The sequence below is a fragment of the Mytilus trossulus genome, chromosome 7 (genome assembly GCF_036588685.1).
Source record: "Mytilus trossulus isolate FHL-02 chromosome 7, PNRI_Mtr1.1.1.hap1, whole genome shotgun sequence".
NCBI lineage: Eukaryota > Metazoa > Mollusca > Bivalvia > Mytilida > Mytilidae > Mytilus > Mytilus trossulus.
The window spans coordinates 33,101,670-33,128,634 of NC_086379.1; the positions used below are offsets into that span (position 1 = coordinate 33,101,670).

General features: G+C 33.4%; 1 protein-coding gene across 7 annotated transcripts in view; it reads left to right on the forward strand.

Annotated features, from left to right (window-relative positions):
• The window catches only part of LOC134724971 (probable E3 ubiquitin-protein ligase HERC4), a 303,456-nt gene that overhangs the window by 125,228 nt on the left and 151,263 nt on the right, over positions 1-26,965 (forward strand). For all 7 annotated transcript variants that reach the window (XM_063588396.1, XM_063588395.1, XM_063588394.1 and 4 more), the window contains 2 exons: positions 5,767-5,956; positions 8,982-9,031. In XM_063588396.1, coding sequence (XP_063444466.1) covers positions 5,767-5,956; positions 8,982-9,031 — 240 coding nt within the window. The remainder of the gene's footprint in view (positions 1-5,766; positions 5,957-8,981; positions 9,032-26,965) is intronic.

Genomic DNA, 26,965 nt, shown 5'->3' on the forward strand with positions numbered 1-26,965 from the left:
ACATTATTGCTGTTTACAGTTTCTCTCTATTTATAATAATATTCAAGATAATAACCAAAAACGGCAAAATTTCCTTAAAATTACCAATTCAGTGGTAGCAATCTAACAACCGGTTGTCTCATTCATTTAAAAAATTCAGGGCAGATATATCTTGACTTGATAAAACAATTATATCCTGTCAGATATGCTCCAAATGCTTTGGTTTCAGAGTTATAAGTCAAAATCTACACTTTATTCCTATGTTCTATTTTTAGCCATGGCGTCAACCTTGGTTATCTAGCTGGGTCACCGGACACATTTTTTAACAAAAAAAACCAATGATGATTTTGACCAAGTTTAGTTAAATTTGGTCCATTAGTTTTACAGTACAAGATTTTTGTCGAGCCTTGGATTTTAGTCGAAAAAGCGAGACTAAGCGATCCTACATTCCTTCGTCGTCGGCGTCGTTTTCAGCGTCAACAAATATTCACTCTGTGGTTAAAGTCTTTGAAAATTGAATAACTTTCTTAAACTATACTGGATTTCTACCAAACTTGAAAAGAAGCTTGTTTATGATCATAAGATAGTATCCAGAAGTAAATTTTGTAAAAAAAATTAATCCATTTTGTCCGTATTATACTTTTAAATGGATTTAGGGTTCATGCCAGGAAACAACACATTCACTCTGTGGTTAAATTTAAAAAAAAAATTAATAACTTTCTTAAACTATTTTAAATTTGTACCAAACTTGGACAGAAGCTTGTTTATGATCAAAAGCTAGTATCTAGAAAGGAAATTTTGTCAATATTTGGTACCTGTGTATCTGTATTTTACTTATAAACGGACATAGTTTTTCTTCCAGTTAATTTTACAAACAGTCTGCAGTTAAAGTTTTTCAGACATTTATTCGATTCATAAACTATCCTGAAATTTTCACAACACTTGGACAGAAGCTTCTTACAATCAAAAGATAGTATCAAGAGGATTTTTTTTATTGATTGTTTTCCTCATTTTTGTTGAGCCTGGGAGTTTCATCAAAAGTAAGCAAGACACTGGGTTCTGCGGAGCCCTTACTAATTTGATAATAACCAAAAACGGCAAAATTTCCTTAAAATTACCAATTCAGTGGTAGCAATCTAACAACCGGTTGTCTCATTCATTTAAAAAATTCAGGGCAGATATATCTTGACTTGATAAAACAATTATATCCTGTCAGATATGCTCCAAATGCTTTGGTTTCAGAGTTATAAGTCAAAATCTACACTTTATTCCTATGTTCTATTTTTAGCCATGGCGTCAACCTTGGTTATCTAGCTGGGTCACCGGACACATTTTTTAACAAAAAAAACCAATGATGATTTTGACCAAGTTTAGTTAAATTTGGCCCAGTAGTTTTACAGTACAAGATTTTTGTCGAGCCTTGGATTTTAGTCGAAAAAGCGAGACTAAGCGATCCTACATTCCTTCGTCGTCGGCGTCGTTTTCAGCGTCAACAAATATTCACTCTGTGGTTAAAGTCTTTGAAAATTGAATAACTTTCTTAAACTATACTGGATTTCTACCAAACTTGAAAAGAAGCTTGTTTATGATCATAAGATAGTATCCAGAAGTAAATTTTGTAAAACAAATTAATCCATTTTGTCCGTATTATACTTTTAAATGGATTTAGGGTTCATGCCAGGAAACAACACATTCACTCTGTGGTTAAATTTAAAAAAAAAAATTAATAACTTTCTTTAACTATTTTAAATTTGTACCAAACTTGGACAGAAGCTTGTTTATGATCAAAAGCTAGTATCTAGAAAGGAAATTTTGTCAATATTTGGTACCTGTGTATCTGTATTTTACTTATAAGCGGACATAGTTTTTCTTCCAGTTAATTTTACAAACAGTCTGCAGTTAAAGTTTTTCAGACATTTATTCGATTCATAAACTATCCTGAAATTTTCACAACACTTGGACAGAAGCTTCTTACAATCAAAAGATAGTATCAAGAGGATTTTTTTTATTGATTGTTTTCCTCATTTTTGTTGAGCCTGGGAGTTTCATCAAAAGTAAGCGAGACACTGGGTTCTGCGGAGCCCTTACTTTTTGACCCCTTGAGGAGTTATTGCCCTTTATAGTAAATTTTACCAATTTTTCTTAAATTTTTGAAATCTTTTACAAAAATTAGTAAAATCATGTTGAATTATTTGTTGATCTTACTTTGCTGAACATTATTGCTGTGTATAGGTTCTCTCTATCTATAATAATATTCAAGATAATAACCAAAAATAGAAAAAATTCCTTGAAATTACCAATTCAGGGGTAGCAACCCAACAACCGGTTGTCCCTTTCATTTGAAAATTTCAGGGCAGATAGATTTTGACTTGTTGAACAATTTTACCCCGTCAGATTTGCTCCAGGTTGGTTAGCCGGGTCCATGGACATATTTTTTAAACTAAATACCGCCAATGATGATTTTTGACAAGGTATGATAAGGGCTATGTTTGGCCCCCTCTCCAAATAAGGGTATATTGATATCAATGATGGTCTTAGTGTAGACACTTGAAAAAATAATGATTTTATTGTGTTCCGGTGAAAGGAAGGTTGCCTAGCAACGGTTTTTATTAAGAATGAAAATTATCACATATTAATTGCGTTATCAGTACAAATGTACAAATTTAAATATTTGCAAATAATATTGTTTGTCCAAGAAGAACTTGAGGTCACAAATGAAGATACCCTTTGATTTTGGTTACTTAATGCTAAAAGATACAACCTTGGCAACAGAAATCGTGCCTAGCAATGGATAAAAAATTGGTGCTTTCCCCTCTTATGTATGAATTAAGCAGTTGTTTTAAGATTTTTCTTTCCATTTGGTGTTTCATTCCAAAAAAATTCACATACATCTTTTTTATTCTTTACAAATTCCGTATTGACCATAGCAACACAAGTGTTGCTTAGCAACATCAAAACATGTTTGAATTAAAGCCAACTACAAATCAATTTATTGAACAAATTTAATTGAATGCAATGCAGATTGTATGTTTGTGAACATGTTTAGTTAAAAAAGAAAATTAAGTTCAAATGTAGGTCACTACACGCTGATCAACTACTAAACTACATATAAAGTGCATATCAACCATGCAATAATAGGTTCTTCATATTTTTTGAAGTATGAACTTAGTTATGTTTTAGGAATATACTTCCTTATACGGTGTAGCACTATAATATAAACATCTAGATTATCATTTTTTTTTCGGACGAATTCTATATCGAGTATAGAATCCCACATCTTGCTTAGCAACAACAAACAATTATTTAACACCTTTGTTTCAATGTGAAGGTCTTTTCATGACAACAAGAATATATAGGATTTAATAATTTGAGATTAGTTTGAATGAAAGAGACGTGACTTGTACCACATACAGACATTTTGTAGAATAAAATGTCTAATCCAGGCAATTCCGAATTCATATGATGTAGGGGTTGGAATGTGAATGTGGCCTCTGCTTGGGTACAAAACCTATGGTGAATTAGAAACGACTTATCAAGGCAAAAGGGGGGGATATAAATCATTTTTGGAGGTATTAACGAGGCATTAATTGACCTAAGAAATTAATCATAATGTGCAGTATAGAAAATGGCATAGCCTGTAAGAACATATATGGTTTAAGGGTTGGACAATCATTTAACCATGAAAGTTAAAGGTCAATTAATTGGACCTTGAGATAAACGGTAAATGTCATAATGATATTAGACTGTTATGATATCTGAGTCATGGCTATACACTGTATGCCAAATATCATAAGTCAATGTATAAAAAACTAAATAAGTGTAGACCCGGACAAGTGTGTTTGAGAATAAAATTCCTGAAAAGAAGAAGAATAGTTATGTTTAACATAATGTATCCATTCATTTCATCTTGGAAGCCAGGCAAAAATGACAAAGACAAATGAGAACTGAGTACAGAATAAACTGATGTGTTTTTCACGATGAAATGGACTATAGTTTGAATGATTCTACAGTAGTAATTTTGTGGCCCTTTATAGCTTGTTGTTCGATGATCATGTGAGCCAAGGCCCCGTGTTAAAGGCCGTACATTGACCTATAATGGTTTACTTTTTTAAGTTGTTATTTGGATGGAGAGTTGTACATGCTTAGGGGGGGGGGGGGGGGGGGCATCATCGTATCTTTGGACACATTCCCCATTTATTTTTTTAGAAGTTACTATTAATTAATATTAATTTTAACCATAACTGTATGACATTTTATATTTTAATACTTTATGATGTATTTAAATGAGTAGTTATTGTTGCAAACTCCATTAGAAATTTGAAATGAGACCATTTTTGGAATGAGGGAAAGGAGGAGGGGAAAAAAATGGGGGGGGGGGCATTTTTCTCATTTCACATTTCAGAAATTTAAAAGAAAATTTGTTCAAATATTTTTTTTTTAGAGGATTAATATTCAACAGCATAGTGAATTGCTCAAAAGCAAACAAAAAGTTAATTTCATTAGACCACATTTATTCTGTGACATAAAACTATGCTGTGTCAACTATTTAATCACAATCCAAATTCAGAGCTTGAATGTTGCGTCCATACTTGCCCCAACCGTTCAGGGTTCCACCTCAGCGGTCGTATAAAGCTACGCCCTGCTGAGCATTTGGTTGATATTTTGGTGTTTTTACGCCCCTTTTTAGCACTACATTTAGGCTATTTCATGGCATTCAGTTTTTAATGATGGAGGAAGCACAAGTGCCCAGAGAAAATCACCAACCTTCAATAGGAAAACTTACAATCCTAGTCAACTTAGATTGGAGTTGAGTGCACCTACACAAGAGGGGTTTCAAACTCAAAACCTCAGTGTTGACTGGCTAGTGATTACCTCTGAAACTACTTGGCCAAATTAACTCAAATGTGGCTTCGTCTATATCCTTTTTTGCGCTTCTTTGTTACATATTTGTTTTTGTCGAGCCTTGGTCTTTCGTCGAAAAAAAGCAAGACATAGCGATCCTACATTCAGTCGTCGACATAGTAGTCCCCAGCGGCATCCACAAATATTCACTCTGTGGTTAAAATTTTTGAAATATTAATAACTTTCTTAAACTATCCTGGATTTGTACCAAACTTGGACAGAAGCTTGTTTGTGATCAGAAGATAGTATCCAGAAGTAAACTTTGTAAAAAATACTTTCCTGTTTTATACGACCGTAAAAATTTAAAAAAAAATTGGTTGTATAATGGTATCAAGCTGTTGTCTTCGTTGTTGTAGTCATCATGCGTCGTCAGAAGACAGATATTAACTTTAGTATAAGTAAATAGAAATAAATAATATTTAACACAATGTTTATAACCACAAAAGGAAGGTTTGGATTGATTTTTGGGATTATGGTCCAAAAGGTTTAGGATTTAGGGGCCCAAAGGGGCCCTAAACAAGCATAATCTAGTTTAAGGAAAAAACTATTCTGTGTCAGAAACCTATGTTGTGTCAACTATTTAATCACAATCCAAATTTAGATCTGTATCAAGCTTGAATGTAGTGTCCATACTTGTCCCAACTGTTCATGGTTCGACCTCTGCAGTCGTATAAAGCTGTGCCCTGTAGAGCATCTGGTTCTTATTGGGAATAAGGCCTATATTCTGACCTAAAATAAAGTCAGGAAAATCACTGAAATATCAAATCGTATTTCCCAAGAATCATCATTCTTGATTTGACATTAGGTTTGAAAGTGTATATTTTAAGAATAAATTTTTATAAATGCTTTGTAACTAAACAAAATCTTGTGTTGCTATTTTTTCAGATAACAAACTGTTTAGAGTGTTATTTATTGCCGTCCTTACCTCAGTCTCCACCTGATGTAGAAGCTCTAAGGCTGTATCTTATTTTACCAGAGTATCATATGTTTGAGGAGCCAAAAAAGTTTAGTACACTTATAGGACCTTTTGCAAACAGTATATTAAATTTGGACAAACCAGGATCAAAAGTGCTAGGTATGAATATTAACTCTGGGTAGCCCTAGGACATAAATTAGAAATACTGAAAATTATTGCAAGATTTTTTTATTAATGAGAATAATGTGCTTAGTTGTGTATCACGATAATAAGAACTTGCATAATGATATCCTATTTTATCCTGATTACGAGTTATTTCTTGTAAATTGATTTTCTGATATTTGCAAAAAAAAAAAATCAGTTCATTTTTTAGGTTACCTGGCCCAAAGGCCAAGTAAGTGAGCTTTTCTCATCACTTGGTGTCCGTCGTCAGTCGTCGTTAATTTTAACAAAAATATTCTGACTCTGAAATTACTGGGCCAAATTACACCAAAGTTGGCAACAATCACCATTGGGGTATCTAGTTTGAAAAATGTATGGCATGACCTAGCCAACCAATTACCAAGACGGCCACCATGGCTAAAAATAAATATTGGGGTAAAATGCAGTTTTTGGTTTATAACTTAAAAACCAAAGCATTTAGAGAAAATCTGACTTCTGTCAAATTATTTATCAGGTCAAGTTCTATCTGCCCTGAAATTTTCAGATGAATAGGACAACCTGTTGTTGGATTGCTGCCCCTGAATTGGTAATTTTAGGGAAATTTTGCTGTATTTGGTTATTACCTTGAATATTATTATAGAAAGAGATAAACTGTAAACAGCAATAACGTACAGCAAAGTAAGACCTAAAAATAAGTCAACACGACTAAAATGGTCAATTGACTCCCTAAGGAGTAATTGTCCTTTATAGTCATTTTTTAACAATTTTTATAAATTTGTAAATTTTTACTAACATTTTCACTGAAACAACTGGGCCAAGTTCATTATAGATAGAAATAATTGTAAGCAGCAAGAATGTTCAGTAAAGTAAGACGTACAAACACATCACAGTCACCAAAACACAATTTTGTCATAAATCCATCTGTGTCCTTTGTTTAATATTCACATAGACAAAGGTGAGCGACACAGGCTCTTTAGAGCCTCTATTTAATTCATTGAACAGTGTGCAATTGTCCTAATATGGTATTTATCATAAAAAATACAATAAATAAGAGGTGTCATGAGAAAAAAATATCAAGATAAATTTGTTACACATTGTGCAATAGTCCTAACGTGCAATTTAGCATGGACAAAAATATAATTAAGAAGTGGTGTTATAACAAAATCAGGATAAATTCTTTACACAGTGTGCAATTTTCTGTCAACAGAATTTATTGGGTCAATAATATTCTTTTGAGTATGGCTTGGGCTTATTGTTATTGACCCAATAAGTTCTCATATTTTGACAATTACACATTGTATATAAAGAAGAAGATGTGGTATGATTGCCAATGAGACAACTGTCCACAAGAGACCAAAATGACACAGACATATAGGTCACCCTATGGCCTTCAACAATGAGCATAGTCCATACCGCATAGTCAGCTATAAAAGGCCCAGATAAGACAATGTTAAACAATTCAAACGAGAAAACTTACGGCCTTATTTATATAAAAAAAATGAAAGAAAAACAAATATGTAACACATTAACAAACGATGACCACTGAAATACAGGCTCCTGATTTGGGACAGGCACATACATAAATAATGTGGCGGGGTAAAACATGTTAGCGAGATTCCAACCCTCCCCCAAACTTGGGACAGTGGTATAACAGTACAACATAAGAACGAACTATTAACTTATAATATATATATGAGGAGATTTTGCTAAAATTGCAATAGTTAATCTTGCATTGCTGTGGATTTATTTTTATTCTTTGTGTACAAATTTTCACCAATTAAACATTTGAACAATGAATAATGCAGATAAATGTGTATTGAGTTGAATGTTTATTTCTGGTGATGGAGTGCAGTTCTAGAAAAGTGTAAATAACTTGCAATAAATATAGTTACATTAAAAGTGTTCGTAAAATAAAAAATGTTGAGAGAAATATAAATGTATTATAAAAGAGGATTTCTAGGAATTGAATTGATATGGATCAAACATACTCAAAACATTTTAAATTACTTTCTCATCTTTTTGTTTTACTATCATTGTATCCATATATGTATTTGGGATTTATGGAAGCTTCAGTATATTTATATATATCAGGCCCGTAGCCAGGAATTTCCATGGGGGGGGACGTTATTTGGACTCATGAACTCGACTTTAGCAGTCACAATTTGAATAGAACGTTGACTTTAACAGTGCTTATTTGGTTCAAGGGGGGGGGAGGTCCGAACCCCGACCCCCCTGGCTACGGGTATGTATATATATATATATATGACTCGTCTAAACATCAACCCAACAATGTTAGATCTGTAAATTTGCTTTCGCAAATTTTTGGTTCTTCCCTCGCCGGGATTCGAACCCATGCTACTGTGATATCGTGACACCAAATCGCCTGCACTGCAGCCGTCCCTCTAGACCACACGACCACCTGGGCTCTCAAAAAAAGAGCTTTCAGTGGGCATGTGTTACCTTTCCACGTCAGTTTTAATCTAGCGGAGTACTACAGTACATGATATATAAGGCATGAAGATGTTATTGTTACAGATCAGCTAAATTATCTATAGTAAAGGATCCTACAAATTAATGTAAGATACAGTCACAGAAAATAATTATATTCATAAGTACGTCTGAGTCAGTGACAACCCTACAACAGATGTATCCATCGGATCGCCATCAATGATGGTGATTCATGGCTGTGTACATAATGTATATACAACTCGTCTAAACATCAACCCAACAATGTTAGATCTGTAAATTTGCTTTCGCAAATTTTTGGTTCTTCCCTCGCCGGGATTCGAACCCATGCTACTGTGATATCGTGACACCAAATCGCCTGCACTGCAGCGAACCGCTAGACCACACGACCACCTGGGCTCTCAAAAAAAGAGCTTTCAGTGGGCATGTGTTACCTTTCCACGTCAGTTTTAATCTAGCGGCGTACTATAGTACATGATATATAAGGCATGAAGATGTTATTGTTACAGATCAGCTAAATTATCTATAGTAAAGGATATATATATTTTGTTTTTAGATTATTGGTGGGGAAGTTTAAAACCCAGATATTTTAGCAGAATTTTAAGTGTAAGTATAAGTATGATCTAGGGCCAGTATATCTAATAGAAAATTAGTCTGATACCGGTAGTTTAAAATTGATAAAATCCATCAGTCTTTAGGTGATTTATGAATTATGGTGGTCCAGTTATACTGAAAAACTATCGGAACTGCTCAATAACTTAACCACATAATTATAATCGTAAAGAAATACAAGTTTTATCATGGAGCAGATATATTTTGTCAAAAAAATGACCAAAATAAGTGTAATTTACTTAGTCTAGTCAATTTAGCTCTAAAATCACTCAACCTCCAACTAATAGCAACACAAGTTTTTTTTAGCGCACATTATAGTATAGACTTGGACTAACAACATACTAAAAATACCCATTGATATAATTTGCGGAAGAGGTTATTTTTGGGCGAAATAAGTGGTGATTAGAGAAAAAATGCTGAAAACTGGAAAAGTAGAAAACATATTATTTTTGGTTCCATTTTAGACCTAAACCTGTTGAATAAAGGAAACCCTACCTTATTATAATAAATTATTTTATAGTAGTCCTCTAGTAAGTCTCCTACCAACGAAGTGGAATTGGACTTTAGGTCTGTCTGTCTGTCTGTCTGTCTTTTAGATAATAATCTATGTTAGATAAGAATGTATTTCATTTAAGAAATAATTCATGGAAGCCATAGATTTGTTGGAAATTTACACAAGCCCTAATATCAGCCATAATACCCAAATTTACCCTGAGTATAAAATCAACCAATATCATCGGCCAGGGTGTTAAATTCACTAAAGTAATCAGTTTTCCACACTTTTTTTGTCATTCTTAAAGATATTGATTTGATAATAAGTATATATTCTTCTTCTATACTGTGGATTTATTTTTATTCGTGGTATACCAATTTTTGTGGGTTTCATGGGTCACAGTGAACCACGAATTTAAGAATTCAACGAAGAATAATCCCGAGAAATGTGTATGGAGTCGGATGATAATTACTGGTTATGTTATGCAGTTCTAGTATAGTGTTGACTAGCGATAAACAATGTAACATAACACATGTTTTTTTATTGAAAGAAGATACAAGTATTTTGATTAAATCTATAATAAATATATCGAATATCAGTGATAATTCGCTTTTTAAAATTGATTAAAACTGTTCATGGAAAATAACTGCAAGTTGTTAATTACCGTGTAATAGTTTGGTTTACCAGTGATTAAAAATCAATAGGATTACTTAGTAGAGGGATATTGCCTGTAGGTAATATTGTTTATGACAGGAACATTTATTTTCACACCTTATACTTATACCACTGTTTATAACTTTATTATATCGTGATTAGGGAAATGAACTTTCAATCATAAAGTTTTGAATGCCTTATAGAATTCAGACAAGAATTTATAAACAAATAATTAGTTGTCTCTGTCCATTATTGTAATCAAAGTTAACAATGAACGCTTCAACCTAGAATAACCAAGCGAGGATTTTGACAATTCAAAACTTTTTCAATTAATTCCTTCTTTTTTGTTTTATTTTATTATTGATCAAACCGAGGAGGTTATATGATCTCCTAAATCAAAAAGAAATCCACGAATTTTGTTGTTGTAATCAGCGATCCACGAATTTACGTATACCACGAAACATCTTTTTTATCTATCCACGAAAATTGATACCCACGAAAATAAATGAATCCACAGTATATAGTTTTATCATGACAAGGTACATTTCAAGTTGGAATTTTGATGATTTTGTGCAGAGATATGGTCTTTGGACATAAAAAAATCACTTCCATTATCAATTATAACAGTTTTTTTCCTCCCGATTGAAGATATTGACTTGATATTTGTATGTAGGTAAATACACAATGACAAGTTTAATAGATCAAGTTAAAATTTTGTTCTATTACAATGAATTTTTAACCAGTAGGTTACTATGTATTACTATGAAATACGCTCAGAATGCTTGTTATTAATCATTTTAATGCCCCCCCCCCCCCCCCCCCACTCATACCTGCCAACCTCTGAAACCTTCAAAGAGGGAGATCTCCCACTCAGCTATGACAGCTTAGTGGACGATTTTGCATTAACGACATTTTTAAGTGATATATATGACCTGTTTATTTATTTATCTACACAAAACACATATAACAGTTAGAGTTCTTCTATTAAAGCATGCAAAACAAACAATTGATAAACTTGCTTGCTATATTTGTTTGGATGTTTGTAAACACCAGGTAGGTAGTCAATTTCAGTTTTTATACGACCGCAAATTTTGAAAAAATTTTCGTCGTATATTGCTATCACGTTGGCGTCGTCGTCGTCGTCGTCGTCGTCGTCGTCCGAATACTTTTAGTTTTCGCACTCTAACTTTAGTAAAAGTGAATAGAAATCTATGAAATTTTAACACAAGGTTTATGACCATAAAAGAAAGGCTGGTATTGATTTTGGGAGTTTTGGTCCCAACATTTTAGGAATTAGGGGCCAAAAAGGGCCCAAATAAGCATTTTTTTGGTTTTCGCACTATAACTTTATAGTAAAAGTTAATAGAAATCTATGAAATTTTTACACAAGGTTTATGACCACAAAAGAAAGGTTGGGATTGATTTTGGGAGTTTTGGTTTCAACAGATTAGGAATAAGGGGCCAAAAAAGGGCCCAAATAAGCATTATTCTTGGTTTTCGCACAATAACTTTAGTTTAAGTAAATAGAAATCAATGAAATTTAAACACAATGTTTATGACCACAAAAGGAAGGTTGGTATTGATTTTGGGAGTTTAGGTCCCAACAGTTTAGGAAAAAGGGGCCAAAAAGGGACCCAAATAAGCATTTTTCTTGGTTTTTGCACCATAACGTTAGTATAAGTAAATAGAAATCTATGAAATTTAAACACAAGGTTTATGACTATAAAAGGAAGGTTAGTATTGATTTTTGGAGTTTTGGTCCCAACAGTTAAGGAAAAAGGGGCCCAAAGGGTCCAAAATTAAACTTTGTTTGATTTCATCAAATTTAAATAATTGGGGTTCTTTAATATGTCGAATCTAACTGTGTATGTAGATTCTTAATTTTTGGTCCCGTTTTCAAATTGGTCTACATTAAGGTCCAAAGGGTCCAAAATTAAACTTAGTTTGATTTTAACAAAAATTGAAACCTTGGGGTTCTTTGATAAGCTGAATCTAAAAATGTACTTAGATTTTTGATTATTGGCCCAGTTTTCAAGTTGGCCCAAATCGGGGTCCAAAATTAAACATTGTTTGATTTCATCAAAAATTGAATAATTGGGGTTCTTTGATATGCCAAATCTAACTGTGTATGTAGATTCTTAATTTTTGGTCCAGTTTTAAAATTGGTCTAAATTAAAGTGCATAGGGTCCAAAATTAAACTAAGTTTGATTTTAACAAAAATTAAATTCTTGGGCCTCTTTGATATGCTGAATCTAAACATGTACTTAGATTTTTGATTATGGGCCCAGTTTTCAAGTTGGTCCAAATCAGGATCTAAAATTATTATATTAAGTATTGTGCAATAGCAAGTCTTTTCAATTGCACAGTATTGTGCAATGGCAAGAAATATCTAATTTCACAATATTGTGAAATAGCATTTTTTTTTTAATTAAGAGTTATCTTTCTTTGTCCAGTATAGTAAGCAAGAAATATCTGCAAGAATTTTTTTTTAATTGGAGTTATCTTTCTTTGTCCAGAATTAACTTAAATCTTTGTTATATACAATATACAATGTATATTCACTTTTTACTACCAACTGATCAATTTAAATAATCTTTACCATTCAGTGATAACAAGCAGTTTTTTTACATCTTAATATTTTATGATGTATTTAAATGAGTAGTAATTGTTGCAAACTCCATTAGAATATTTTAATTGAAATTAGTTTTGGAATAAGGGAAAGGGGGATGTGATTAAAAAATTGGGTTCAATTTTTCTCATTTGAAATTTCATAAATAAAAAGAAAATATCTTCAAACATTTTTTTGAGAGGATTTATATTCAACAGCATAGTGAATTGCTCTAAGAGAAAACAAAAATTTTAAGTTCATTTGAATACATTCATTCTGTGTCAGAAACCTATGCTGTGTCAACTATTTAATCACAATCCAAATTTAGAGCGGAATCCAGCTTGAATGTTGTGTCCATACTTGCCCCAACCGTTCAGGGTTCAACCTCTGCGGTCGTATAAAGCTACGCCCTGCGGAGCATCTGGTTTACTATTTACTTGAACATGATTGGACAATAAACATTAAATTCATTTCATGTCAGTTCTTATTGTCCAATCAAATCCCAGTATATATAAAACAGACAGAAACTCCTCCTACATATGTACCTATAGCTATTGTTTACAAATAATCCAAACAAACAAAGCAAGCAAGTTAATCAATGTTTTGTTTTGCATGCTTTTATAGAAGAACTGTAATAGTTATACATCATTTCTTTAAATATGGTTATATTCTATGTAAGCTGTGTTGTTTGTTTCTTTCCCTTTTCCTTTAATCACCACTTGGCGTCCGTCGTCCGTCATCGTCCGTCGTCGTCGTCGTTAACTTTTTAGCTCACCTGACCTGAAAGGTCAAGTGAGCTTTTCTCATCACTTGGCGTCCGTCGTCCGTCGTCCTGCGTCCGTCGTCCGTAAACTTTTACAAAAATCTTCTCCTCTGAAACTACAAGGCCAAATTTAACCAAACTTGGTCACAATCATCCTTGGGGTATCTAGTTTAAAAAATGTGTCTGGTGACCTGGTCATCCCACCAAGATGGCCGCCATGGCTAAAAATAGAACAAAGGGGTAAAATACAGTTTTTGGCATAGAACTCAAGAACCAAAGCATTTAGAGCAATTTTACAAGAGTAAAATTGTTGTTCAGGTCAAGATCTATCTGCCCTGAAATTTTCAGATGAATCTGACAATTCGTTGTTGGGTTGCTGCCCCTGAATTCGTTATTTTAAGGAAATTTTGCAGTTTTTATACGACCGCAAATTTTGAAAAAATTTTCGTCGTATATTGCTATCACGTTGGCGTCGTCGTCGTCGTCGTCGTCGTCGTCGTCGTCGTCGTCGTCGTCGTCGTCGTCCGAATACTTTTAGTTTTCGCACTCTAACTTTAGTAAAAGTGAATAGAAATCTATGAAATTTTAACACAAGGTTTATGACCATAAAAGGAAGGCTGGTATTGATTTTGGGAGTTTTGGCCCCAACATTTTAGGAATTAGGGGCCAAAAAGGGCCCAAATAAGCATTTTCTTGGTTTTCGCACTATAACTTTAGTTTTAGTTAATAGAAATCTATGAAATTTTGACACAAGGTTTATGACCACAAAAGAAAGGTTGGGATTGATTTTGGGAGTTTTGGTTTCAACAGTTTAGGAATTAGGGGCCAAAAAAGGGCCCAAATAAGCATTATTCTTGGTTTTCGCACAATAACTTTAGTTAAAGTAAATAGAAATCAGTGAAATTTAAACACAATGTTTATGACCACAAAAGGAAGGTTGGTATTGATTTTGGGAGTTTCAGTCCCAAGGGTTTAGGAATTAGGGGCCAATAGGGACCCAAATAAGCATTTTTCTTGGTTTTTGCACCATAGCATTAGTATAAGTAAATAGAAATCTATGAAATTTAAACACAAGGTTTATGACTATAAAAGGAAGGTTGGTATTGATTTTGGGAGTTTGGTCCCAACAGTTAAGGAAAAAGGGGCCCAAAGGGTCCAAAATTAAACTTTGTTTGATTTCATCAAAATTGAATAATTCGGGTTCTTTAATATGACGAATCTAACTGTGTATGTAGATTCTTAATTTTTGGTCCCGTTTTCAAATTGGTTTACATTAAGGTCCAAAGGGTCCAAAATTAAACTTAGTTTGATTTTAACAAAAATTGAAACCTTGGGGTTCTTTGATATGCTGAATCTAAAAATGTACTTAGATTTTTGATTATTGGCCCAGTTTTCAAGTTGGCCCAAATCGAGGTCCAAAATTAAACATTGTTTGATTTCATCAAAAATTGAATAATTGGGGTTCTTTGATATGCCAAATCTAACTGTGTATGTAGATTCTTAATTTTTGGTCCAGTTTTAAAATTGGTCTTAATTAAAGTGCAAAGGGTCCAAAATTAAACTAAGTTTGATTTTAACAAAAACTAAATTCTTGGGCCTCTTTGATATGCTGAATCTAAACATGTACTTAGATTTTTGATTATGGGCCCAGTTTTCAAGTTGGTCCTAATCCGGATCTAAAATTATTATATTAAGTATTGTGCAATAGCAAGTCTTTTCAATTGCACAGTATTGTGCAATGGCAAGAAATATCTAATTTCACAATATTGTGAAATAGCAAATTTTTTTTTAATTAAGAGTTATCTTTCTTTGTCCAGTATAGTAAGCAAGAAATATCTGCAAGAATTTTTTTTAATTGGAGTTATCTTTCTTTGTCCAGAATCAACTTAAATCTTTGTTATATACAATATACAATGTATATTCACTTTTTACTACCAACTGATAAATTTAAATAATCTTTACCATTCATTGATAACAAGCAGTTTTTTTACATCTTAATATTTTATGATGTATTTAAATGAGTAGTAATTGTTGCAAACTCCATTAGAATATTTCAATTGAAATTAGTTTTGGAATAAGGGAAAGGGGGATGTGATTAAAAAATTGGGTTCAATTTTTCTCATTTGAAATTTCATAAATAAAAAAGAAAATTTCTTCAAACATTTTTTTGAGAGGATTAATATTCAACAGCATAGTGAATTGCTCTAAGAGAAAACAAAAATTTTAAGTTCATTTGAATACATTCATTCTGTGTCAGAAACCTATGCTGTGTCAACTATTTAATCACAATCCAAATTTAGAGCGGAATCCAGCTTGAATGTTGTGTCCATACTTGCCCCAACCGTTCAGGGTTCAACCTCTGCGGTCGTATAAAGCTACGCCCTGCGGAGCATCTGGTTGGTTATTACCTTGAATACTATTATAGATAGAGATAAACTGTAAACAGCAATAATGTTCAGCAAAGAAAGACCTACAAATAAGTCAACATGATCAAAATTGTCAGTCAACCCCTTAAGGAGTTATTGTCCTTTATAGTCAATTTTTAACCACTTTTCATCATTTTTTGTAACTTGTACAAAAATCTTCTCCTCTGAAACTACTGGGCCAAATTTAACCAAACTTGGTCACAATCATCCTTGGGGTATATAGTTTAAAAAATGTGTCCGGTGACCTGGTCATTCAACCAAGATGGCCGCCATGGCTAAAAATAGAACAAAGTGGTAAAATACAGTTTTTGGCTTAGAACTCAAAAACCAAAGCATTTAGAGCAATTTGACAAGAAGTAAAATTGTTGTTCAGGTCAAGATCTATCTGCCCTGAAATTTTCAGATGAATCTGACAATTCGTTGTTGGGTTGCTGCCCCTGAATTCGTTATTTTAAGGAAATTTTGCAGTTTTTGGTTATTATCTTGAATACTATTATAGATAGAGATAAACTGTAAACAGCAATAATGTTCAGCAAAGAATGACCTACAAATAAGTCAACATGACCAAAATTGTCAGTAAACCCTTAAGGAGTTATTGCCCTTTATAGTCAATTTTTAACCACTTTTCATCATTTTTTGTAACTTGTACAAAAATCTTCTCCTCTGAAACTACTGGGGCAAATTTAACCAAACTTGGTCACAATCATCATTAGGGTATCTAGTTTAAAAATGTGTCCGATGACGACGCCTACCAAACAAAATGGCCGACATGGCTAAAATTAGAACTTAGTGGTAAAATGCAGTTTTTGATTTATATCTTTGAAACTAAGACATTTAGGGTAAATCTTTCAAGATGTTAATGTCCATCAGAATAAGATCTATTCCCTCACAAATTTTCAGATGAATCTGACAATTCGTTGTTGGGTTGCTGCCCTAATATTGGTAATTTTAAGGAAATTTTGCAGTTTTTGGTTTCTATCTTGAATACTATTATAGATAGAGATAAACTGTAAACAGCAATAATGTTCAGCAAAATAAGACCTACAAATAAGTCAGCATGATCAAAATTGTAAGAGGACCCCTAAAGGAGTCATTGCCCTTTATAGTCAATATTGAACAACTTTTCGTCATTTTTGTAACTTGTACAAAAATTTCTTTTCTAAAACTATGGGCCATTTTTAACCAAGCTTGGCCACAATCATAACTAGGGTGTCTATTAAAAAAAGTGTCTAATGACCCAACCTACCAACCAAGATGACCGACATCAGTAAATACAGTAACAGGTGAGCGACACAGGCTCTTGAGAGCCTCTAGTTACATTTTGAACTTCTTCTAGAGAACCACTGAAAGGAATGTTTAACATAGGTCCCTATGGGAGATGCATACAAATGACTTCTTTTAGGGAACCACTGAATGGAATGAAACCAAACATGGCATGAATGCTCCTTATGAGGTGCTGACCAAGTGATGTTACTTTGTAGCCGATCCATCATCCAAGATTGCTGCCAGCGGGGGACTTAGTTTAACATAGGACCCTATTGGGAAATGCGTACAAATGACTTCTTTTAGAGAACCACTGAATGGAATGAAATCAAACATGGCATGAATGTTCCTTATGAGGTGCTGACCAAGTGTTGTTACTTTGTAGCTGATCCATTATCCAAAGTTGCAGCCAGCGGGGGGACTTAGTTTAACATAGGTCCCTATGGGAGATGCATACAAATGACTTCTTTTAGGGAACCACTGAATGGAATGAAACCAAACATGGCATGAATGCTCCTTATGAGGTGCTGACCAAGTGATGTTACTTTGTAGCCGATCCATCATCCAAGATTGCTGCCAGCGGGGGACTTAGTTTAACATAGGATCCTATGGGAAATGCATACAAATGACTTCTTTTAGAGAACCCCTGAATGTGATGCAACCAAACATGACATGAATGTTCCTTATGAGGTGCTGACCAAGTGTTGTTACTTTGTAGTCGATCCATCATCCAAGATGTCCGCCAGCGGGGGACTTAGTTTAACAAAGGACCCTATTGGGAAATGTGTACAAATGACTTCTTTTAGAGAACCACTGAATGGAATGAAATCAAACATGGCATGAATGTTCCTTATGAGGTGCTGACCAAGTGTTGTTACTTTGTAGCTAATCCATTATCCAAAGTTGCAGCCAGCGGGGGGACTTAGTTTAACATAGGACCCTAAGGGAAAAACATTCAAATGACTTCTTTTAGAGAACCACTGAATGGAATGAAACCAAACATGGCATGAATGTTCCTTATGAGGTGTTGACCAAGTGTTGGTACTTTGTTGCCGATCCATCATCCAAGATGGCCGCCAGTGGGGAACTTTTGAATGAAATTAAACATAGCCTGAATGTTACTTTCCTTATGAGGTTGTGTTGTTACTTTTAGCCAAATTTTATATTTTTTTATATGATTTTAAAACCCCAAGTAGAATCATGTTAGCGATACAGGCTCTTGAGAGCCTCTAGTTTTACATCTAATCAGGATAGGTTAACAATCTGGGCCCAGATGTTTCAAGTGTTCAACCATATTGATTTGAAAGGTGCATATTTTTTTCTCTTGACAATTTGAAAGATGCATTACATATATGCACTTTCACTTGTCATTAAATGATGCTCAATACGTACATTACTTATCAATTTCAATTCTAACATTGAAAAAAAGTATAATTTTTTAAAATATTTATTTTGTTCTTAGGCATACAAAATCGTTAAAATGTCATCCTTTTATGATTCTTTGTTCAATTTGTATTTAATTGATATTGTTTTATCAATTCACATTATTTTAAGAAGGGTAACTTAAAACAGGATTAAACAGGGAAGTGTTTTCAATATAAACACAAAACTTGAAGCAAAAGACGTCAGTGATCATTAATTAGTACTGTGTTTGACACCCAAGCTGTCAAGTAAAGCCATTAAATCATCAGTGACACAAAAAAACGTAATTAATGTTGAACTGAGATTATTATACTAATAATTCCAGTGTTGACTTGTCATTCAAGGTTAAAAAATCCAAAAGCAGGAGATTCTTACTCCGACACAGGAGAGTACTGGCTAGGGGGCGATTTTCTGAATTTTGCCTTTTGAGCAGGTGGGTTGACAGGTATGCCTACTGTAGCAGAGGGGGCATTAATTTTTACCTTTGTCCGTCTATACGTACGTCCGTATGTTCCTAAGTTGGTTTATGTTCTCTTACTTTAGGAATACTTGCTTATTTCCACTAAATACAGATCAAGTTAAAATTTTGGTGCCATCACTTTTACCGTTCTAGAGTTAATGCCCCTTTACAAATGAAAAAAATGTAAAAAAAAATCATTTCCGTTCGCTTACTTTAGTTTGCCTCTACCAAATGTTGTGAAACTTATACACAATGCTAATTACCACAATTTACAGATCAAGTTTGAATTTTGGTGCTGTCACGTTTACTGTTTTAGAGTTTATGCCCTTTACAAATGGAAATATTGATAAAATTTTCATTTTTTTTCTCATAATATCAATCAAGTAAATTTTATACGACCTCTAAAATTATTTTTTTTGGTTGTATATTGGTATTGTGTGGCTATCGTCGTCGTCAGCGTCGATGATTTCCAGATATTAACTTGAGTATATGTTAATAAAAATCAATAAAATTTGAAGACAAGGTTTATAACAACTAAAGGAAGGTTATGATTGATTTTAGGGGTTTGGTCCCAACAGTTTAGGAATTAGGGACCAAAAAGGGGCACAAATAAGTATTTTTCTTGGTTTTTCACCCAATAACTTTAATATAAATCAATAGAAATCAATGAAATTTAAACACAAGTTTTATGACCACAAAAGGAAGGTTTAATTTTGGGAGTTTTGGTCCTAAAGGGTCCAAAATTAAACTTTCTTTGATTTCATCAAAAATTAAATTGTTGGGGTTCTTTGATATGCTGAATCAAAATATTTTTATATTGTACTGTTATATCACTGTCCCAGGTTAGGGGAGGGTTGGGATCCCGCTAACATGTTTTACCCCGCCACATTATTTATGTATGTGCCTCTCCCAAGTCAGGAGCCTGTAATTCAGTGGTTGTCGTTTGTTTATGTGCTATATATTTGTTTTTTGTTCATTTTTTTACATGAATAAGGCCGGTAGTTTTCTTGTTTGGATTGTTTTATATTGTTGTCTTATCGGGGCCTTTTATAGCTGATTATGTGGTATGGGCTTTGCTTATTGTTAAAGGCCGCACGGTGACCTGGTTGTTAATGTCTGTGTCATTTTGGTCTTTTGTGGATAGTTGTCTCATTGGCAATCATACCACATCTTCTTTTTTAGCTCACCTGGCCTGAAGGGCCAAGTGAGCTTTTCCCATCACTTGGGGTCCGGCGTCTGTCGTCGTCCGTCGTCGTTAACTTTTACAAAAATCGTCTCTGAAACTACTGGGCCGAATTAAACTAAACTTAACCACAATCATCATTGGGGTATCTAGTTTTAAAAATGTGTCCAGTGACCCGGCCCACGAACCAAGATGGCCGCCGTGGCTAAAAATAGAACATAGGGGTAAAATGCAGTTTTTGGCTTATAACTCAAAAACCAAAGTATTTAGAGCAAATCTGACAAGGGGTTAAATTGTTTCTCAGGTCAAGATTTATCTGCCCTGAAATTTTCAGATGAATTGTAAGGCCAGTTGTTGGGTTGCTGCCCCTTAATTGGTAAATTTAAGGAAATTTTTCTGTATTTGGTTATTATCTTGAATATTATTATAGATATAGATAAATTGTAAACAGCAATAATGTTCAGCAAAGTCAGATTTACAAATAAGTCAACATGACCAAAATGGTCAGTTGACCCCTTTAGGAGTTATTGCTCTTTATAGTCAATTTTTAACCTTTTTTCGTAAATCTTAGTTATCTTTTACAAAAATCTTCTCCTCTTAAACTACTGGGACATTTCATTCTAAACTTGGTCATAATCATTTTTGGGGTATCTAGTTTAAAAAATGTGTCCGGTGACCTGGCCATCCAACCAAGATGGCTGCCACGTCTTAATATAGAACATAGGGGTAAAATGCAGTTTTTGGCTTATAACTCAAAAACCAAAGCATTTATCTGCCCTGAAATTTTCAGATAAATCGGACAACCCAATGTTGGGTTGCTGCATTTGAAATGGTAATTTAAGGAAATTTTGCAGTTTTTGGTTATTATTTTGAATATTATTATAGATAGAGATAAACTGTAAATAGCATTAATGTTCAGCAAAGTAAGATTTACAAATAAGTCAACATGACCAAAATGGTCAATTGACCCCCTAAGGAGTTATTGTCCTTTACAGTCAATTTTTACCTATTTCCCTCTGAAACTACTGGGCCAAGTTGATTATAGATAGAGATAATTGTAAGCAGCAAGAATGTTCAGTATAATAGTTAGATGTACAAACACATCACCATCATCAAAACACAATTTTGTGATGAATCCATCTGCGTCCTTTGTTTAATATTCTCGTAGACCAACGTGAGCGACACAGGCTCTAAAACACAGGCTCTTTAGAGCCTCTAGTTATATGTACCTAGATTTTTGATTATGGGCCCAGATTTTAAGTTCATCCAAATTAGGGTCCAAAATTAAACTTTGTTCGATTTCAATAATAATTGAATATATGGCCTGGTGTTCCTGGATATGCTGATTCTAACCATGTATTTAGATTTTTGATATTTGGGCCCCTTTATCAGATTGGTCCACATTGGGGTCTAAAGGGTCCAAAATTGAACTTTATTTGGTTTCTTAAAAAATTGAATTCTTTGGGTTCTTTGATATGCTGGAGCTTACCATGTATTTAGATTTTAGATATTGGACCATAATAGGTAAATGTCCAATTTAAATTTTTTAAGTTCTTAAACTGCATTCATTCTGTGTCAGATAAAATTGAGAATGGAAATGGGGAATGTGTCAAAGAGACAACAACCCGACCAAAATAAAAAATACAACAGCAGAAGGTCACCAACAGGTCTTCAATGTAGCGAGAAATTCCCGCACCCGGAGGCGTCCTTCAGCTGGCCCCTCAACAAATATATACTAGTTCAGTGATAATGAACGCCATAATAATTTCCAAATTGTACACAAGAAACTAAAATTTAAATAATACAAGACTAACAAAGGCCAGAGGCTCCTGACTTGGGACAGGCGCAAAAATGCGGCGGGGTTAAACATGTTTGTGAGATCTCAACCCTCCCCCTATACCTCTAACCAGTGTAGAAAAGTAAAAGCATAACAATACGCACATTAAAATTCAGTTCAAGAGAAGTCCGAGTCTGATGTCAGAAGATGTAACCAAAGAAAATAAACAAAATGACAATAATACATAAATAACAACAGACTACTAGCAGTTAACTGACATGCCAGCTCCAGACTTCAATTAAACTGACTGAAAGATTATGATTTCATCATATGAACATCAGGCACAATCCTTCCCGTAAGGGGTTTAGTATCATACCATCATAACATATATGAGAAGAACATAACCCGTGTCATGCCAACAACTGTTTTTAGAATAAATGTGTTTAGTTCCGACGCAAAGACCTTATCAGTGACTCAATATTAACTCCAAAATATGCAATCTTTAATGACTTGACAACAGTATCGTAATTGTATCCCTTCTTAATAAGTCTATTCAAAGGTTTTGTAAGTTTATGAGGTGAATACTGACACCTTTGTGCTTTATAAAGAATATTTCCATAAAAAATTGGATGTGAAATACCTGAACGTATAAAAAGTCTGCATGTTGAGCTATATTTTCGAATGATGTCTTTATACCGATGATAAAATTTAGTAAATGTTTTGACTAGTTTGTGATATCGAAAACCCTGGTGTAATAATTTTTCAGTAATACATAAATTTCTCTCGTTAAAATCTAAAACATTGTTACATACACGAGCGAATCGTACAAGTTGAGATATATAAACACCGTAAGATGGTGACAAGGGAACGTCACCATCTAAAAACGGATAATTAACGATAGGAAATGAAAAATCATCCCTTTTATCATAAATTTTAGTATTCAGCTTTCCGTTAGTGATATAGATATCAAGATCGAGGAAAGGGCAGTGGTCATTGTTAGTATTAGCTTTATTTAAAGTGAGTTCACCAGGATAAATTTCATTAATATACATACTGAAGTCGTCATTATTGAGAGCCAAAATATCATCCAAATATCTAAAAGTATTATTAAATTTGTTTATCAGATGTTGTTTTGATGGGTCTTTGCTTATTTTTGTCATAAATTGTAACTCGTAACAATACAAAAAGAGGTCCGCAATAAGTGGTGCACAGTTAGTCCCCATTGGAATTCCGATAATCTGACGATATACGGAATCCCCAAAGCGAACAAAAATGTTATCTAGTAAAAATTCAAGGGCATATATAGTATCAAAGCATGTCCAATTAACATAGTTTTTTTGTTTATTGCTACTAAAAAATGACCTAAAAGAGTTTGAACATATATATTCACATTCTGATTTTTTTAATGCCCATTTAATTAGGTGTGTGAATTTTTTCTTAATGAGAATGTGAGGCAATGTGGTATACAGGGTAGAAAAATCAAAACTTTGAACAGATTCAAAATCACCAATATAAGCATGCAATTTATCAAGTACTTCCAACGAGTTCTTGACACTCCAAAAGTAATTTATTCCACTATTTTCGAAGGCCTTATTTGAACAATTTATTATAAGGTTTTTAATTGTACCAAGTGTGCTGGTAAGAATAATAGACAATTTAGTAGTTGAACAATGGCTTGAAGACGAAATAAATCTATATTTGTAAGGGGTTTTGTGTAGCTTCGGAAGCCAATACATAGTTGGAACTTTCATTGTATTTGGCTCTGCTTGTAAAGCGGTGGCTAAAAGTTTATGTTTGTTACAGATTTCGTTTTCTGAAAATGGAGTCAGTTGGAATGTTGGTGAATTGGTGATTTCCTTTTTCAGAACCTCAATGTAAAATTTACGTCAAACAATAATAATATTATTAGCAGCTTTATCGGCCGGGACAAAAACAAATTCCTTGGCTAGTTCTTTTAGTTTATGTTTGATACGAGAAATAGGTTTATTGTGGTTATTGTTAATAGTAAAATGTTCTTTAAAATGTTGAATACGTATATCAACTATCTTCATTACTGAATTAAAAAAAGAGTCCAAAGATTTTTTGTCAGCTTTTTCCCGTTTTATCCATTTCATACAGTAAGTATGAAGTGAGTCGTGGATGATATTACGACACTCATTCCAATTAATAATTGACGGGGGACGATATTTAGGTCCTTTACTGAGAAATGATTTTAACTCTCGGTCTTGAACGATGTTAAGATCTCCTGTTATAACATGGGAAATGGGTCCATAAATATATTCGGAATTACTGCAATTACATGAAGTAGGTGTATTTTCACTGATATTAACATCTTTACACAATTGACTATAATTAAACACAAATTTCCGGGTAGATTTCTTATAAATATAACAAATAAGAGGTAGCTCAGTATTGTCAAAATATCCAGGAATTTGTTCTTTAACAGAATGGTCGTTAAATATACCGGCAATATTTACAAAATCAAAGCCTTTATTGACATACTTAATTTTAATAAAATGTTTTTTATGATCTTCAGGGCGATCAATTTTGGGAAATAATTTAGAATAACAATATGCCATAATAATTTGAACAATTTCATACTTAGGACTGCTATATGAAATTGTGTTGCAATCCTCCAAAATTTTATTTAACTTATTAACCGGTAACGAACAGAGTTTTGTTAACAGATAATGTCTGCCGTTGTTTTTTGAAATAGAAATTATGTCCGAAATTTTGGTATGATTGGCCCGAAATTTTCTTTGATTGCGATTTGTTCTACAACCGTGAGAACGGTTTTTACGAACAGTTTTAGAAACACTATCCAAAATGTTAACGGAATTGGTTCTAGATATATTACCAATTCCCATGATATTATCATTTAGACCGAGAGGGTAAACTGTCTGTAATTTTTTAATCCAATTTAATTCAATTATTTTCCGTGATCGTACAAACTTTGAATGCGATTCACCAGGCTGCTTATTTACTACTTCTAAAGGTTGAACTGCTAAATATTTAAAAGGATGGTTGTGCTTCTTAAGGTGTTGGTAAATGATACTTTTGAATTTATTAGGTCTTTTAAAACGATACAGATGTTCTCGAGTGCGTTTTGATAAATATCTTCCAGTTTCTCCTACGTACTGAATACCACATCCCGGTTTGTTTCATGTGAGTAAATAAATAATACTGTTTGTTTTTCAAGTAATATCAGTTTCAAAATTTAAAGAAAATGTGCGACCATTAAACGTGGACCTTACCGTATTGTTGGTGGAAAGACGGGGACATGTAAGTCATTTTTTGGCATGACACTTATCGATAGAAGGGTAACCACGATTTTTATTGTTAAAAATGTTAGCGATGGTAGTATTTTTAGATAACCGATTTTGAAAATTGAGACGTGTAGATACCCTTTGAACAAGTTTAGTATTTAGTATTTTTCCGTTTCTTAGTTTCATAATTGTTTTGTTAGTGAATTACATAATAAAGGAGCAAAGATTGGCGTCCAGAATATGAACCAGCATACAATAATTAAGTTAAGTAAAAGTGATAAATTTGTTCGGCTGAAAATGTCGAACGCTATCAGTATTAATTACAAGAAACCTATTCTGTGTCAACTAATTAATCACAATCCAAATTCAGAGCTGTATCAAGTAAGAATGTTGTGTCCATACTTGCCCCAACTGATCCTTTGTCCATGCTTATAGTTGAATCAACTATAATCAATGCTTGATACACTGCAATGTTTAATTTTGCCTCCCACTGATAAATTAAAGCAATTTTCACCCTCCATTTCTTAAAATATTTTAAAGTCTTCTTTGCAAATTTGATTTATCTTTTTTTGTCCACGATGGTAGTTGAATCAACTACAACCAATGCTTTACAACCGGATTTTCGTGACAAAAATGTCGGTTATTGATTTGGGGGTGTACGGCGGGCGGGCGGTCGGGCGGAAGGGCGGCAATCAAATGTTGTCCGTGCAATGACTCATGAACCGTTCAACCAAAGCTTTTAAAATTTTAATATGTTGTTACTGACAACTAAATGAAGGTCAAGTTCAATAATGACTTTTACCGTTCAGGAGTTATGAGTCTTGAAAGATTGAAAAAATGTGTTTCCAGTCGTGTCCGTTCATTTTCTCATAAACCATTTAACCAAAGCTTTTCAAATTTTAATATGTTGTTACTAATGAAAAAATAGAGGTAAAGATCAATAATGACGATTTTGACTTTTACCGTTCAGGAGTTATGGTTCTTGAAAGATTGAAAAATGGTGTTTCCAGTCGTGTCCGTGTATTTTCTCATGAACCATTCAACCAAAGCTTTTGAAATTTCAATATGTTGTTTCTGATGACAAAATAGAGGTCAGGTTCAATAATGACGATTTTGAGTTTTACCGCTCAGGAGTTATGGTTCTTGAAAGATCCTAAAATGGCGTTTCCATTCACGTTGTTGCATTTACTCATGAACCATTCAATCTAAGCTTTTCAAATTTTAATATGTTGATACTGATGACAAAATGGAGGTCAAATTTGATATTGACGATTTTCACTTTCACCAATCATCAGTAATGGTTCTTGTGATATTGCCAGGACACAAATAAATGTTAATACATCCGGTTTGCTGTCGTTGTGACAGCCTCTTGTTATACAATGCAATATTCAATTTTACTTCCTATTGATAAATTAAAGCAATCTTTACAAAGCACTGTGCTTACTGTTGATTTTTTTGTTTCCGTTCTCTAACTTGAGTTTGTCTCAACTAAATGTAATGAAAAAGTATATATAATGCTTTTAACCACAAAACGCAGTCTAAGTTTAATTTTTGGAAGCATCACTTTTATAGTTCTTGAGTTATGTCCCTATTTAGCAGGGACATCATCTGT